Source organism: Leptodactylus fuscus, chromosome 5 (assembly GCF_031893055.1).
Source record: "Leptodactylus fuscus isolate aLepFus1 chromosome 5, aLepFus1.hap2, whole genome shotgun sequence".
Classification (NCBI taxonomy): Eukaryota; Metazoa; Chordata; class Amphibia; order Anura; family Leptodactylidae; genus Leptodactylus; species Leptodactylus fuscus.
Genome location: NC_134269.1, coordinates 175,514,560 through 175,532,907, shown reverse-complemented (window position 1 = coordinate 175,532,907; position 18,348 = coordinate 175,514,560). Strand labels below are relative to the sequence as shown.

Here is an 18,348-nt window from a genome sequence, read left to right as displayed (position 1 = left end):
CCAATTTTATACAAAATGTAGCCCTGAGCAAAATTAAAATTTGATTTCCAGACGCTGGATAGTACCTACAACACAGAAGGTGATGTGCAGTGTGCCCCAAGACTCTAGCATTTCTAGGGTTTTAAAGGAGATCTCCAAGAGTGATAATTAATGGCCTTAGAATAAGTAATAAGTTAGAGATCAGCAAGGATCCGACACACAAGACCCCACCAAATGACATTAGCAGATTATACAAAGCCAGATGCAGCGGGCTCTATACACTGTATATTATTTTTTGTGCAGTGGAAGGGGGCGCTTCCAGAGGCATACTCTCGACTCTTGAGCCCCAAGGCAAAATCTAAAATCTATCTACCTTGTGCCATTGACGGCTACCCCCTCATTCCCTATGGCTATTTCCCTGGGTCCATCTGTGAACAATCAGCAGCTTAGTGTATGGAGAGGGCTGAAGTGACCTCCATTCTGACTGCAGAGGGTGTGAGCTTACAGCAGTGGAGACAGAAGTCAGCCCTAAAGTGGAGATGGGGAGAGGGCGAGTTGTTAAAGGAGCACAGTGAATTGCAATTAATAGGACCATATCAGTATTTTTTTTAATGCATTTATTAAACCAAATAGTAAAATCTATCACTTTTTTCTAATCTGTTTTTATTTTCTGTCTGTAAATTTATGTATTCTATGTTCTGTATATGATTTTTATGGCCGTCTACTTGTGCCTATTTTTTCTCTTCTGCTCTGTTAACATTTAGAAATAGGCCATAGTCATGGCCATAGGCAGCAATAGTTTGAAACTGACTCATTGAGGGATATGGGAGAGTTTTCTAGGCAAGGAAGGGTGACAAAATCATAAAAAAATGTTTATATATATATATATATATATATATATATATTTCACATGAAAGTTTGGTTTAAAAAATAGGCAACTTTTTCAATCGCTGAAGGTATAGCAAACAGATATGTCCATTGTTACTTTAGAGTGAATTTGCTGGAGGTTTCCCCCTGAAACCAGTTTGGTCCAACATTGTGTCTTGCAAAAACCCTGACAGGCTACAGTCCACAGCACGAAAATTGGTTTGTTACATAAAGACATGTAAGATAGACATCTCTCAAGAATTATAAACTAATGTTTAGGGTTCTTTTTAGAAAAGCTGGTCATCTTGTGCCACATATCTTGGAATGTGTTGAGTGAAGAGGAAAGTTAAGGAAGGACAGCTCTCTTTATTGATATCAGTGCTTTGGCCACAGATTGGGAGACACATGCCTTTGTACAACGCACCACCAATATAAAAAAAAAAAAAAAGGGAGTCTGATTAAGGGTATAGCCTAAAAGTCGGAGAACCTATTTAGCATGCTGCTTAATCCAACATTAAAGATGACCTTTCATCAGATTGGGCACAGGCAGTTCTATATACTGCTGGAAAGCTGACAGTGCGCTGAAATCTGTGCCCCGGGTAACGCGCTATCGGTCCCGGTACCGTAGCGCTTTACAGTCAGAAGGGCGTTTCTGACATTTAGCCAGGAACGTCCTTCTCCACAGCAGCGCCTATCGCGCTGTGCTGTGTGAGCGGGGAGGAACGCCCCCTCCCCTCCTGATAATACTCATCTATGGACGAGCTGTGTGAACAGAGGGAGGGGGTGTTCCTCCCCACTCCACAGTACAGCGTGATAGGCGCTGCTGGGCAGAAGGACGTTCTTGGCTAAGTGTCAGAAACACCCTTCTGACTGTAAAGCGCAACGGTACCGGAACTGATAGCGCTTTACCCAGGGGCACAGATCGGGAAAGCCAACAGTGCGCTGAATTCAGCGCACTGTCAGCTTTCCAGCAGTATATAGAACTGCCTGTGCCCAATCTGATGAAAGGTCCTCTTTAACTAATGGAAATGTAACACTGAGCAAATGTGTTTGACAAAAATATGTGCTCTTTCCTGGTTTCCCATATGTTGTATGTTTGTGAACACGTCTGAGAAAGCAAATAACAGAATATTATATTTTCTTTTACAAGAAAGCAAAACACTGTATTCTTGTGGAATTACAGAAAGCCGTCATTTTCAAAAGCATACATATATATTATTAACTGTAATGTCTTCCAAGAAATAGATTTCTTCTTTGTTGTCTTTGTTTACTAGACGGCCGATCAATCACAATCTGTCTTATCACGTAGAAATGGAGGTTAACATTCACAGTACAAGAGTTGTCCAAGAAGTGCTAATTCCTAATAATGCAAAAAGTGGAAGCTTTTCTTGCTTCTTCATATATATGAAGTTCTTTTCGCTCATTATCACTTTCTTACTGTGCAATTATTTTTTTCCAGCCTGGTCTCATTAATAAGAGGACAAGTCATGACCGGAGATGGAACTCCTCTTGTTGGAGTGAATGTGTCATTTGTGAAATATCCAAAGTATGGTTATACTATAACACGTCAGGATGGCACGTAAGTAGCATACTATTTTTTTTATGTTATGGCAGCTGGGGCCGGGCACTTGAATTGTGATGTTTTCAATTTGAGATATCACAGGATGCTAGGGCCGACCTCCAGTCAATTCACATATATTTACCAACTCTTTGGCATCGGCCACAATAGGGTACATACTATATACTTTGCATATACTATATACCTTGCACCCCAACAGTGTCCATAAAATTTCTAATTGTATGAGCCCAAAGAGTGTTTTTATTTAATATGTTTAAAAATCTAAAAGATTTCCCCTGAAAAACTTGTAGTTTTGTCAAATTTTCTTAGGTTTGATTGTCGAATTAAAAGGTACATGCTATGTGACTGAGTTCTGCCAAAGAGGAGGTGTGGCTGCCTGTCATCTTGTCTACTTTCATAATAATACCACTGATAATTTATTCAAAATATAGATTATGCTAAATCAACTCCGTGAAATGACTGTATTTTCTTTTGTGATGTGCAGCATCGGGGTTTGTTTTTTTTTAGAAAAGAACATAGAAGCTCAACAATTGCCAAAAGACAAAGACTGACTACAATATTCAGTTTGACATGCTAGGGAGCTGCTAAAAAATGTTATTTTTATTGTTTTTCATTGTTTTATAGGTTTGATTTAATAGCCAATGGCGGGGCATCTCTAACGCTTCACTTTGAGAGGGCTCCTTTTATTAGTCAAGAGAAAACTGTGTGGTTGCCATGGAACAGCTTTTATGCGATGGACACTCTGGCGATGAAGACGGAGGAAAACACTATTCCTAGCTGTGACTTAAGTGGTTTTGTGAGGCCAGATCCAGTTATTATCTCTTCACCTCTTTCCACCTTCTTCAGTTCTTCACCCAGAAGAAACCCTATAGTTCCAGAAACACAGGTACTCAAACTGTACTTCAATTGAAAAAGCATAAAACTAAGCAATGTACAATAATAATGCACACCAGAATACTTAACAAACAAATTACCATTTCAGAGTAGCTACTTGTATGGTTTCAAAGGGATCACAAGACAGTATTCCTGTTTATTTCCCTTGAAATGCGGAGGTTCAGCTAAAGGTTTGCAATACAATGTAATCTCGGCAGAATTGCATTTCCCATAGATACATTAAACCTTGAAATGCTAAGGGGTTAGTACAAAAAGTCACAAACAGATAATAAGAAAAAAGATATATTCTTTTGTAATTCACGTTTATCATTTATCTTAAACCGTTACATTATGAAGTGAATCACAAAATCTTCTAACTTTGTAATAACTTTTTTTTTTTATGGATGCGGAGTAATTTTACCATTATAGTTTTTATTGTGTGAAAATAAAACATACAAGCCAATGAATAATATGCACAAAAATACTGTAAAAAAAACCCTTAAAATTTGTTCTGCTATTCTCTAAGGGAAACCATATGATATATGAAATTTTATAGAATGTAGAATTATAGAATTTCATAGAATGTAAGCTCTCGTGAGCAGAGCCCTCACTCCTATTGTTTGATAAAGTTATTATTATTATTATTATTATTATTATTATTATTATTATTATTATTATTATTATTATTATGTTCCCAGAAACATGGGTATAACTATAGGGCAATTACCTTACAAGTCTCAGGTCCCGGTCATGATTTCATTATTGCGTCCAGGTTAGTGTATAGGCACCTTTGAGTAAACACTTCAAATTTTAAAGAGGGTTTCCCACAAATAACTATATATTAATATGAAAAATGAACCTTTCACCACTCTTTGCATCCTGTAATCCTCACCATTCACTTCTATTACTTTTGGTACACTCATACTATCTACTCTCGGGTTGGGTGGTCCTTGGCTGGAGTAGACAGACATAGACAGCCCACCTGACAGTAGAGAGCATAATTGTACTAAAACCAACAATGTTTTGCTCTGGGATGCTGGGGACTCTAAATCCAACTCAAAATCAATGGAGTGGCACCTATTGAAGGATGTCTAGAGCTGGCAAAAGGTCGTCTTTAAACGTTTTTTGAAATATAGATAAGTTGAAAAGTTTCTAAGATTTTCTTTAACCATCTTTGTGGTGACAGTCTTTTGTCTAGAGGGGTTGCTAATGGATGTGACATGAATGCAGAATGTGGATACATCATATATTTCCTTTACTTCTAGAAAAATCCTATACATCCTGCTTCATCCTACATGCAAGCTGACTGTTTTATACAAGTTTTGCATAGAATGAGTTTTGTCAATCAGCAATGTATAGGCGGGCAACGGGACAGTATTCAGCAGTTCTCGTAGAATATTTTAGGAGACCTTACCCATCTACTTTATGGATTATAAATATTGTTAGGGTTTGTTAAAAGTCACAATACTCGAGCAAAGGCTGTACTGTCTCATGGATATAAATAGGCCCAAACAGAAAACAAGGTGGCTCCACACTGGTACAGATCGTCATCGTCATCTTTGTCAAGGCAATTCCTAAAATGAACACAGCAGCCTCCAGTGGTGAGGAGTGGAAGTGCAACAATATTTCAAATTGAGAGAAATAGTGGCCACTAGTGGTAGATTAGGAAAGTACAGAATTCTCAAAGCTTGGCTCTCCACGTCCCTTCTTATGACTGCAAGGAAAGTATTTTACATGCCGGGCAACAGACAACAGATCTGAAGAATCTAACGGAACAGTGTTCCATTGTATTGTCTTTCTAGACAACAAGTCATTACAGCTCTTCCTTATACATTCTTATAGATAAGTATGCAGGAAATTGTAAATATAGACAATGTTTGTAAGAGTTGAGAGAAATATGACAACTTTATTCCTCTGCATTGGTAATCCTAGTCAAAGAATGCCCTAGTTGCATGAAACCAACTGTGCTGCACAAAGCACTTCTGAGCATGATGGTATTTGGCTCATAGGTATAGGTAGACACATTTAGGTACTTTTCTGGGGGGGGGGGGGTTGTTTGTTTTTTTGCATTTCTACCATATTTTTTCTTGTTTTGAGAATTCCTTGTAGAAAATATTTTATTATAAATAAGTATGGTGGTTGCCTGATGAAAATGTAAAACTAGTGTAAACTAAGGATAAAGTAAGTAATTAATGGTTTCATGTTTTGCTTCCTATTATTTATAAAGGAAGGATAGGCAGCTGAGAAAAGCATCCTGCTTGTACTATATTTTATTGATTTGTGAAATTGATTTAAAATGTCTTCACGTTTCAGGTTCTCCATGAGGAGGTAGAGATGCCAGGCTCCAACCTAAGACTTTGTTATCTGAGTTCTCGAACTCCAGGATACAAGTCGTTGCTAAAGATCACTATGACTCAGTCGACTGTTCCACTTAACCTTATTAAAGTACATTTGATGGTAGCAGTTGAAGGACATCTATTCCAGAAGACTTTTCAGGCTTCACCAAACTTGGCCTATACATTTGTTTGGGACAAAAATGATGCGTATGGTCAGAAAGTGTATGGACTATCAGATGCCGTAGGTATGTACTACTGCCGAAAGAACGATATGGAGATATGATATGGAGATCAATCCAGTAGCAAAAAGTAAGATATTGGTTTTGTATAGGCCAGGTAATGAGTTAGTAAGGACATTTACAATATCAGGACTTATTTTCTCATGTCATTATATAGAAGCAAAGTTAAATTTTTGTAGTGGAATACTAACATTTTTTCCGTTCACTGAAATAGGTCACATATATTGTTAGCTCAATATCAGTTTCCTTAAAGGGAAATCCCTACACTATTCTAAACACCCTCCCCCCTCCTACTATCTAAATAACATTAGTAATAAAAAGGTATATTTACCCATATCGATTATATTATACATTTCCGGAAACGGATCGTCACTAGAGATGAGCGAACACTAAAATGTTCGAGGTTCGAAATTCGATTCGAACAGCCGCTCAATGTTCGTGTGTTCGAACGGGTTTCGAACCCCATTATAGTCTATGGGGAACAGATACTCGTTAAGGGGGAAACCCAAATCCGTGTCTGGAGGGTCACCAAGTCCACTATGACACCCCAGGAAATGATGCCAACACCTCTGGAATGACACTGGGACAGCAGGGGAAGCATGTCTGGGGGCATCTAACACACCAAAGACCCTCTATTACCCCAACATCACAGCCTAACAACTACACACTTTACACACTCAATACCACCTCTCTGACAGTAGGAAAACACCTTGAAACATGTGTATTTGGCACTTGCAGTGAGGAGAGCTTGTCACCAGCAGTGAATTTGGCCCTTGTAGTAAGTTGAGGTTGGCACCAACATTTGTTTTGAAAATCAGGGTGGATTGAGCCTCTAACCAGCAGAGTTTGGGCAAATTCATGGTGGAGGGAGCCTCTAAAAACCCCAGTTTGGACCAATTCATGGTGGAGGGAGCCTCTAACCAGCCCAGTTTGGGCAAATTCATGGTGGAGGGAGCCTCTAAAAAACCCAGTTTGGACCAATTCATGGTGGAGGGAGCCTCTAACCAGCCCAGTTTGGGCAAATTCATGGTGGAGGGAGCCTCTAACCAGCCCAGTTTGGACCAATTAATGGTGGAGGGAGCCTCTAACCAGCCCAGTTTGGACCAATTAATGGTGGAGGGAGCCTCTAAAAAACCCAGTTTGGACCAATTCATGGTGGAGGGAGCCTCTAAACAGCCCAGTTTGGGCAAATTCATGGTGGAGGGAGCCTCTAAAAAACCCAGTTTGGACCAATTCATGGTGGAGGGAGCCTCTAACCAGCCCAGTTTGGACCAATTAATGGTGGAGGGAGCCTCTAAACAGCCAAGTTTGGACCAATTCATGGTGGAGGGAGCCTCTAAAAAACCCAGTTTGGACCAATTCATGGTGGAGGGAGCCTCTAAACAGCCCAGTTTGGGCAAATTCATGGTGGAGGGAGCCTCTAAAAAACCCAGTTTGGACCAATTCATGGTGGAGGGAGCCTCTAACCAGCCCAGTTTGGACCAATTAATGGTGGAGGGAGCCTCTAAACAGCCAAGTTTGGACCAATTCATGGTGGAGGGAGCCTCTAAAAACCCCAGTTTGGACCAATTCATGGTGGAGGGAGCCTCTAACCAGCCCAGTTTGGACCAATTAATGGTGGAGGGAGCCTCTAACCACCCCAGTTTGGACCAATTCATGGTGGAGGGAGCCTCTAAACAGCCAAGTTTGGACCAATTCATGGTGGAGGGAGCCTCTAAAAACCCCAGTTTGGACCAATTCATGGTGGAGGGAGCCTCTAACCAACCCAGTTTGGGCAAATTCATGGTGGAGGGAGCCTCTAAACAGCCCAGTTTGGGCAAATTCATGGTGGAGGGAGCCTCTAACCAGCCCAGTTTGGACCAATTAATGGTGGAGGGAGCCTCTAACCAGCCCAGTTTGGACCAATTAATGGTGGAGGGAGCCTCTAACCACCCCAGTTTGGACCAATTCATGGTGGAGGGAGCCTCTAAAAACCCCAGTTTGGACCAATTCATGGTGGAGGGAGCCTCTAACCAGCCCAGTTTGGGCAAATTCATGGTGGAGGGAGCCTCTAAACAGCCCAGTTTGGGCAAATTCATGGTGGAGGGAGCCTCTAACCAGCCCAGTTTGGACCAATTAATGGTGGAGGGAGCCTCTAACCAGCCCAGTTTGGACCAATTAATGGTGGAGGGAGCCTCTAACCACCCCAGTTTGGACCAATTCATGGTGGAGGGAGCCTCTAAACAGCCAAGTTTGGACCAATTCATGGTGGAGGGAGCCTCTAAAAACCCCAGTTTGGACCAATTCATGGTGGAGGGAGCCTCTAACCAGCCCAGTTTGGGCAAATTCATGGTGGAGGGAGCCTCTAAACAGCCCAGTTTGGGCAAATTCATGGTGGAGGGAGCCTCTAACCAGCCCAGTTTGGACCAATTAATGGTGGAGGGAGCCTCTAACCAGCCCAGTTTGGACCAATTAATGGTGGAGGGAGCCTCTAACCAGCCCAGTTTGGACCAATTAATGGTGGAGGGAGCCTCTAACCACCCCAGTTTGGACAAATTCATGGTGGAGGGAGCCTCTAAAAAACCCAGTTTGGACCAATTCATGGTGGAGGGAGCCTCTAAACAGCCCAGTTTGGGCAAATTCATGGTGGAGGGAGCCTCTAAACAGCCCAGTTTGGGCAAATTCATGGTGGAGGGAGCCTCTAACCAGCCCAGTTTGGACCAATTAATGGTGGAGGGAGCCTCTAACCAGCCCAGTTTGGACCAATTAATGGTGGAGGGAGCCTCTAACCACCCCAGTTTGGACCAATTCATGGTGGAGGGAGCCTCTAAAAACCCCAGTTTGGACCAATTCATGGTGGAGGGAGCCTCTAACCAGCCCAGTTTGGGCAAATTCATGGTGGAGGGAGCCTCTAAACAGCCCAGTTTGGGCAAATTCATGGTGGAGGGAGCCTCTAACCAGCCCAGTTTGGACCAATTAATGGTGGAGGGAGCCTCTAACCAGCCCAGTTTGGACCAATTAATGGTGGAGGGAGCCTCTAAAAACCCCAGTTTGGACCAATTCATGGTGGAGGGAGCCTCTAACCAGCCCAGTTTGGGCAAATTCATGGTGGAGGGAGCCTCTAAACAGCCCAGTTTGGGCAAATTCATGGTGGAGGGAGCCTCTAACCAGCCCAGTTTGGACCAATTAATGGTGGAGGGAGCCTCTAACCAGCCCAGTTTGGACCAATTAATGGTGGAGGGAGCCTCTAACCAGCCCAGTTTGGACCAATTAATGGTGGAGGGAGCCTCTAACCACCCCAGTTTGGACAAATTCATGGTGGAGGGAGCCTCTAAAAAACCCAGTTTGGACCAATTCATGGTGGAGGGAGCCTCTAAACAGCCCAGTTTGGGCAAATTCATGGTGGAGGGAGCCTCTAAACAGCCCAGTTTGGGCAAATTCATGGTGGAGGGAGCCTCTAACCAGCCCAGTTTGGACCAATTAATGGTGGAGGGAGCCTCTAACCAGCCCAGTTTGGACCAATTCATGGTGGAGGGAGCCTCTAAACAGCCCAGTTTGGGCAAATTCATGGTGGAAGGAGCCTCTAACCAGCAGAGTTGTGGGAAAGCAGGGTGGAGGGAGCCTCTAACCAGCAGAGTTGGTGGAAATCAGGGTGGAGGGAGCCTCTAACCAGCAGAGTTGGGGGAAATCATGTTGGAGGGAGCCTAGTATTAGCAGAATTGTGCAACGCTTATGGTGGATGAGTATGAGGATGCGGAGGAATTGGAGAGGTTGAGTACAGACATGGAGTTTCATGTTGGGGTGCTTTACACAGGTGGGCACAAAAATGAAGGCTCTATCCAGTGGTGGTTCATTTTTATCAAAGTGAGCCGGTCGGCACTCTCAGCTGACAGACGGGTGCGCTTGTCAGTGATGATGCCACCGGCTGCACTGAACACCCTCTCAGATAGGACGCTGGCGGCAGGACAGGACAGCACCTCCAAGGCATATAGGGCAAGTTCAAGCCACAGGTCCAACTTCGACACCCAATACGTGTAGGGCGCAGAGGGGTCGGAGAGGACAGGGCTGTGGTCGGAAAGGTATTCCCGCAACATGCGCCTATACTTCTCACGCCTGGTGACACTAGGACCCTCCGTGGCGGCACTTTGGCGAGGGGGTGCCATCAAGGTGTCCCAGACCTTAGACAGTGTGCCCCTCGTTTGTGTGGACCGGTGAGAACTTGGTTGCCTACTGGAGGAACTGCCCTCCCTGCCGCCACTGTCACATGCTGGAAACATCTCCATCATATTCTGCACCAATTGCCTGTGGCAAGCATTGATGCGATTGGCCCTCCCCTCTACCGGAATAAAAGACGAGATGTTGTTTTTATACCGGGGGTCAAGGATAGCAAAGATCCAGTACTGGTTGTCCTCCATGATTTTGACAATACGCTTGTCGGTTGTAAAGCACCCCAACATGAACTCAGCCATGTCTGCCACAGTGTTAGTTGGCATGACTCCTCTGGCCCCACCGGAAAGTTCAATCTCCATTTCCTCCTCATCCTCCATGTCTACCCATCCGCGCTGCAACAATGGGACGATTCGAAGTTGCCCGGAAGCCTCCTGTATCACCATCACATCATCGGACAACTCTTCTTCCTCCTCCTCCTCCTCCTCCTCCTCCTCCATTAAACGCAGTGAAGCGGACAGATGTGTGGACCTACTCTCCAGCTGTGACGGATCGGATGCTATCCCTAACTCCTCTGTGTGATCTGAGTTATCCCTGATGTCAATCAGGGATTCTCTCAGAACACACAAGAGCGGGATTGTAAGGCTCACCATCGCATCCTCAGAGCTCACCCTCCTTGTGGACTCCTCAAAGACCCGTAGGATGTCACAAAGGTCTCTCATCCATGGCCACTCATGGATGTGAAACTGAGGCAGCTGACTTTGTGGCACCCTAGGGTTTTGTAGCTGGTATTCCATCAAAGGTCTCTGCTGCTCAACCACTCTATTCAACATCTGAAACGTTGAGTTCCAGCGTGTGGGGACGTCGCACAAAAGCCGGTGTTGTGGCACATGCAGGCGTTGCTGGAGAGATTTTAAGCTAGCAGCGGCTACTGTCGACTTGCGAAAGTGGGCGCACATGCGCCGCACTTTCACCAGTAGCTCTGGAACATTGGGGTAGCTCTTTAGGAAACGTTGCACCACTAGGTTGAAGACGTGGGCCAGGCATGGAACATGTTGGAGTCCGGCAAGCTCCAGAGCTGCTACCAGGTTCCGGCCGTTATCACAAACGACCATGCCTGGGCCCAGGTGCAGCGGCTCAAACCATATTGCCGTCTCATCGAGGAGGGCATCCCTCACCTCGGAGGCAGTGTGCTGTCTGTCCCCCAAGCTGATCAGCTTCAGCACAGCCTGCTGACGTCTACCAACGCCAGTGCTGCAACGTTTCCAACTCGTAGCTGGGGTCAATCTAACAGCGGAGGAGGAGGCGGTGGCGGAGGAGGAGGCGGTGGCGGAGGAGGAGGCGGTAGAGGAGGAGGAGGAGGGGGGTGTTCTTCTCGTGTCCCTGCCAGGAATGTTAGGCGGGGAGACGAGGTACACCGGGCCAGTTTGGGAAGCAGTCCCAGCCTCAACTACATTCACCCAGTGTGCCGTCAGTGAAATGTAGCGTCCCTGTCCGCATGCACTTGTCCACGCGTCGGTGGTCAAGTGGACCTTTGTGCAAAGCGCGGAACTAAGGGCCCGCCTGATGTTGAGTGACACGTGCTGGTGCAAGGCGGGGACGGCACACCGGGAGAAGTAGTGACGGCTAGGGACGGCATAGCGAGGTGCCGCAGTTGCCATCAGGTCCAGGAAGGCGGGAGTTTCAACAAGCCGGAACGCCAACATCTCCTGGGCCAGCAGTTTAGCGATGTTGGCGTTCAAGGCTTGCGCGTGTGGGTGGTTAGCAGTGTATTTCTGCCGCCGCTCCAATGTCTGAGAGATGGTGGGTTGTTGTAAAGAAACGCCTGATGGTGCCTTTGATGGTGCAGGAGAAGGAGATAAGACAGGACCAGGGGAGGATGAGGTAGAAGTCAACAAAGTGGCGGAGGCAGATGAAGTGGTGTCCTGGCTCGTCCTCTGGAGTGCATCGCCAGCACAGTCAGCAGTGGCAGTGGCAGAGGCAGAGGCAGAGGCAGTGGCAGTGGCGTGAACGGCAGGCGGCCTTTGTCCTGCCGTTGCTGCCTGCCACTGATTCCAGTGCTTGGATTCCAAATGACGGCGCATTGAAGTGGTGGACAGGTTGCTCTTCTCAGAGCCCCTAATCAATTTCGAGAGGCAAATTGTGCAGACAACACTATATCTGTCCTCGGCGCATTCCTTGAAAAAACTCCACACCTTCGAGAAACGTGCCCTCGAGGTGGGAGTTTTTCGGGGCTGGGTACGAACTGGAACATCTTGGGAGATTCCGGGTGTGGCCTGGCTTCGCCTAAGCTGCTGACCTCTGCCTCTGCCTCTAGCTACCCTTTTTGGTGCTGCACCTGCCTCAACATCCACACTACTTTCCCCGCTTGACATCCCCCCTGTCCAGGTCGGGTCAGTGTCCTCATCATCCACCACTTCCTCTTCCAACTCCTGTCTCATCTCCTCCTCCCGCACAATGCGCCAGTCAACTGGATGCCCTGACGGCAACTGCGTCACATCATCGTCGATGAGGGTGGGTTGCTGGTCATCCACCACCAAATCGAACGGAGATGGAGGAGACTCTAGTGTTTGAGCATCTGGACACAGATGCTCCTCTGTTAGGTTCGTGGAATCGTGACGTGGAGAGGCAGGTTGAGGGACAATGAAAGGAGCGGAGAACAGCTCTGGGGAGCAGGGACAGTTTGGGTTATTGTTCTGTAAAGCTTCGGAATTTTGGGAGGAAGGAAGACAAGACTGTTGGGTAATAGGAGGAGAGGAGGCAGAGTCTGACTGGCTGCTGGACAATGTGCTGTAAGCGTTCTCTGACAGCCATTGCAAGACCTGTTCCTGGTTCTCGGGCCTACTAAGGTTTGTACCCTGCAGTTTAGTTAATGTGGCAAGCAACCCTGGCACTGTGGAGTGGCGCAATGCTTGCTGCCCCACAGGAGTAGGCACGGGACGCCCTGTGGCTTCACTGCTACCTTGCTCCCCAGAACCATTCCCCCGACCTCGCCCACGGCCTCGTCCACGTCCCTTTCCGGGAGCCTTGCGCATTTTGAATTCCTAGTTAGAAATTGGCACTGTATACCAGTAGTAAAAATTGTGGGTGCACGTAACCCCAATATATTCTTTGAATTCCCAGTCAGACAATGGCACTGTATACCAGTAGTAAAAATTGTGGGTGCACGTAACCCCAATATATTCTTTGAATTCCCAGTCAGACACTGGCACTATATGGCAGTAGCAAGAAATGAGGGTATTTGTATTCCCAATATACTCTTTGAATTCCCAGTCAGACAATGGCACTGTATACCAGTAGTAAAAATTGTGGGTGCACGTAACCCCAATATATTCTTTGAATTACCAGTCAGAAACTGGCACTATATGGCAGTAGCAAGAAATGAGGGTATTTATAACCCCAATATATTCTTTGAATTCCCAGTCAGACAATGGCACTGTATACCAGTAGTAAAAATTGTGGGTGCACGTAACCCCAATATATTCTTTGAATTCCCAGTCAGACACTGGCACTATATGGCAGTAGCAAGAAATGAGGGTATTTGTATTCCCAATATACTCTTTGAATTCCCAGTCAGACAATGGCACTGTATACCAGTAGTAAAAATTGTGGGTGCACGTAACCCCAATATATTCTTTGAATTACCAGTCAGAAACTGGCACTATATGGCAGTAGCAAGAAATGAGGGTATTTATAACCCCAATATATTCTTTGAATTCCCAGTCAGACAATGGCACTGTATACCAGTAGTAAAAATTGTGGGTGCACGTAACCCCAATATATTCTTTGAATTCCCAGTCAGACACTGGCACTATATGGCAGTAGCAAGAAATGAGGGTATTTGTATTCCCAATATACTCTTTGAATTCCCAGTCAGACAATGGCACTGTATACCAGTAGTAAAAATTGTGGGTGCACGTAACCCCAATATATTCTTTGAATTCCCAGTCAGACACTGGCACTATATGGCAGTAGCAAGAAATGAGGGTATTTGTATTCCCAATATACTCTTTGAATTCCCAGTCAGACAATGGCACTGTATACCAGTAGTAAAAATTGTGGGTGCACGTAACCCCAATATATTCTTTGAATTACCAGTCAGAAACTGGCACTATATGGCAGTAGCAAGAAATGAGGGTATTTATAACCCCAATATATTCTTTGAATTCCCAGTCAGACAATGGCACTGTATACCAGTAGTAAAAATTGTGGGTGCACGTAACCCCAATATATTCTTTGAATTCCCAGTCAGACACTGGCACTATATGGCAGTAGCAAGAAATGAGGGTATTTGTATTCCCAATATATTCTTTGAATTCCCAGTCAGACAATGGCACTGTATACCAGTAGTAAAAATTGTGGGTGCACGTAACCCCAATATATTCTTTGAATTCCCAGTCAGAAACTGGCACTATATGGCAGTAGCAAGAAATGAGGGTATTTGTATTCCCAATATATTCTTTGAATTCCCAGTCAGACAATGGCACTGTATACCAGTAGTAAAAATTGTGGGTGCACGTAACCCCAATATATTCTTTGAATTACCAGTCAGAAACTGGCACTATATGGCAGTAGCAAGAAATGAGGGTATTTATAACCCCAATATATTCTTTGAATTCCCAGTCAGACAATGGCACTGTATACCAGTAGTAAAAATTGTGGGTGCACGTAACCCCAATATATTCTTTGAATTACCAGTCAGAAACTGGCACTATATGGCAGTAGCAAGAAATGAGGGTATTTGTATTCCCAATATATTCTTTGAATTCCCAGTCAGACAATGGCACTGTATACCAGTAGTAAAAATTGTGGGTGCACGTAACCCCAATATATTCTTTGAATTACCAGTCAGAAACTGGCACTATATGGCAGTAGCAAGAAATGAGGGTATTTATAACCCCAATATATTCTTTGAATTCCCAGTCAGACAATGGCACTGTATACCAGTAGTAAAAATTGTGGGTGCACGTAACCCCAATATATTCTTTGAATTACCAGTCAGAAACTGGCACTATATGGCAGTAGCAAGAAATGAGGGTATTTGTATTCCCAATATATTCTTTGAATTCCCAGTCAGACAATGGCACTGTATACCAGTAGTAAAAATTGTGGGTGCACGTAACCCCAATATATTCTTTGAATTCCCAGTCAGAAACTGGCACTATATGGCAGTAGCAAGAAATGAGGGTATTTGTATTCCCAATATATTCTTTGAATTCCCAGTCAGACAATGGCACTGTATACCAGTAGTAAAAATTGTGGGTGCACGTAACCCCAATATATTCTTTGAATTACCAGTCAGAAACTGGCACTATATGGCAGTAGCAAGAAATGAGGGTATTTATAACCCCAATATATTCTTTGAATTCCCAGTCAGACAATGGCACTGTATACCAGTAGTAAAAATTGTGGGTGCACGTAACCCCAATATATTCTTTGAATTACCAGTCAGAAACTGGCACTATATGGCAGTAGCAAGAAATGAGGGTATTTGTATTCCCAATATACTCTTTGAATTCCCAGTCAGACAATGGCACTGTATACCAGTAGTAAAAATTGTGGGTGCACGTAACCCCAATATATTCTTTGAATTCCCAGTCAGAAACTGGCACTATATGGCAGTAGCAAGAAATGAGGGTATTTGTATTCCCAATATATTCTTTGAATTCCCAGTCAGACAATGGCACTGTATACCAGTAGTAAAAATTGTGGGTGCACGTAACCCCAATATATTCTTTGAATTACCAGTCAGAAACTGGCACTATATGGCAGTAGCAAGAAATGAGGGTATTTATAACCCCAATATATTCTTTGAATTCCCAGTCAGACAATGGCACTGTATACCAGTAGTAAAAATTGTGGGTGCACGTAACCCCAATATATTCTTTGAATTACCAGTCAGAAACTGGCACTATATGGCAGTAGCAAGAAATGAGGGTATTTGTATTCCCAATATACTCTTTGAATTCCCAGTCAGACAATGGCACTGTATACCAGTAGTAAAAATTGTGGGTGCACGTAACCCCAATATATTCTTTGAATTCCAAGTCAGAAACTGGCACTATATGGCAGTAGCAAGAAATGAGGGTATTTGTATTCCCAATATATTCTTTGAATTCCCAGTCAGACAATGGCACTGTATACCAGTAGTAAAAATTGTGGGTGCACGTAACCCCAATATATTCTTTGAATTACCAGTCAGACACTGGCACTATATGGCAGTAGCAAGAAATGAGGGTATTTGTATTCCCAATATATTCTTTGAATTCCCAGTCAGACAATGGCACTGTATACCAGTAGTAAAAATTGTGGGTGCACGTAACCCCAATATATTCTTTGAATTACCAGTCAGAAACTGGCACTATATGGCAGTAGCAAGAAATGAGGGTATTTGTATTCCCAATATATTCTTTGAATTCCCAGTCAGACAATGGCACTGTATACCAGTAGTAAAAATTGTGGGTGTATATAGCCCCAATTCTATTGCTAGGGGACTTGCAGGGTATTTCTGGGGTGAAGGTGGGGGGGCACACCGTTGGAACGGGTATCGGGGTATATATCGGGTATACGGGAATACACTGACAGTGTATTCCATTCAGGATCCTGGGAAAGCTGGGTTGCGGCGATTGAGCCCGTCAGTGCCACGTTACACTGACAAGCTTCTCCCTGGAATTTAGCTCTTACAAGAGCTGTTGGTTGTCTTCTCCTTCCTATCCTAGCCTGTCCCTGCCTACCCAGAATCTAAGCCCTAGCTAGCTGGACGGAAACCTCCGTCCTCGGTGAATTGCAAGCTCAGAATGACGCGAAGCTGGGCGTCGCTGTTCTTTTAAATTAGAGGTCACATGTTTTCGGCAGCCAATGGGTTTTGCCTACTTTTTTCAACGTCACCGGTGTCGTAGTTCCTGTCCCACCTACCCTGCGCTGTTATTGGAGCAAAAAAGGCGCCAGGGAAGGTGGGAGGGGAATCGAGTAATGGCGCACTTTACCACGCGGTGTTCGATTCGATTCGAACATGCCGAACAGCCTAATATCCGATCGAACATGAGTTCGATAGAACACTGTTCGCTCATCTCTAATCGTCACTACAACTACTCCCACCTCATCCACTTCATTATACTTACCCTCCAGGCTTCTTCCAGTGAGATGGCTCCTCCCTCTGTAATAATTCGGCAGGGTGCGTGCTCTGCTCCTGTTCTCCAAGCACTGTGCTTCCATGCTTGCGCAATAGAGTTGGATCATCACTGGAGAAGACTGAATCAGTACAGAAGGAGGCGGGGCCTGTGTTTTATTTTTGTGACATTTCTTATTTGGCCCAAATTATAGCCGGCCACCTACTAGTGCTTGTAACATATTGCCATTGGTCAGATCCATTTTGTATTAGACACCACTGATTTTTTTTTTTAAGGCTCCGAGGTGCAGATTTTTTTTATTGTTATGTATAGTTACTGGCAATTACTTGATTTAAAGAAAAAAATCAGCTTGAAATTACAGATCAAGGTAAATTGTAACTTCTGATATAGTCCTGAATGACCATCTTGACATACCATCCATAAAACAGTGAATTGCTCAGAAAATTATATCTGAAATCTCTACTGTTTGGCCAGTTATGTTTTCTGGTAGGTTATTGTATAAAAGGAGGTTTGTAAGTATGGACCAGAGTGGTTAATAACCTCTTATCATTAAAAGTCTTCCTATTAGTCTTTCACGCGCATCTATTTTTATAACCACAAACACAACAGTCAATTATAGCCCTTTCTAAGTCGACAATGCTAACAAGATATTATTGTAAAATTCCACTTAAGACCTTTGGGGAGAGAGAATCTCCAAATTACTGCTTCACAAATTAATTGGAAAGGAAAATGAATTAAGATATATATTTGTGATGTTAAAACCTCCAAAATTGCCATTAGATCTCTTCTTTAGGAAATTCAGCTTCAGCTCAACCTCTGTGTAGAATACAAAAGTACAAAAGGAAGATAGCATCATTTATCACAATACAGCAAATGTTCTAAGCAATTGAAAGAAGATGAACTATTAAACTGTAAGCGTAAAAAAAGGGGGGTGAAAGTAGCGGCAGTTCTCCATTATTCAAAATGTTCTGATTTATATATTATCTCCTGTTAGATTATTCACCATGTTCTGGTGTACGCCTCGGCTTCCATCTCTTCTGCTGGTAAAGCCGCACACACCGCTCCTGTCATTCTATAATTAAAAAGGGCTGTGACTTTTACTAATATGTATTATTTTTGTCTTGTCATATTTACAATTCACATGTTGGAATGGAGCTTGGTTTCTGTCTTCATTGCGAGATTTAATGCTTTCCTTTGCG

General features: G+C 44.1%; 1 protein-coding gene across 6 annotated transcripts in view; it reads left to right on the top strand.

Annotated features, from left to right (window-relative positions):
- TENM2 (teneurin transmembrane protein 2) overlaps nt 1–18,348 on the top strand; it is a 1,311,127-nt gene that overhangs the window by 1,234,688 nt on the left and 58,091 nt on the right. For all 6 annotated transcript variants that reach the window (XM_075274735.1, XM_075274734.1, XM_075274733.1 and 3 more), the window contains 3 exons: nt 2,306–2,425; nt 3,050–3,311; nt 5,612–5,879. In XM_075274735.1, the coding sequence (XP_075130836.1) occupies nt 2,306–2,425; nt 3,050–3,311; nt 5,612–5,879 (650 nt within the window). The remainder of the gene's footprint in view (nt 1–2,305; nt 2,426–3,049; nt 3,312–5,611; nt 5,880–18,348) is intronic.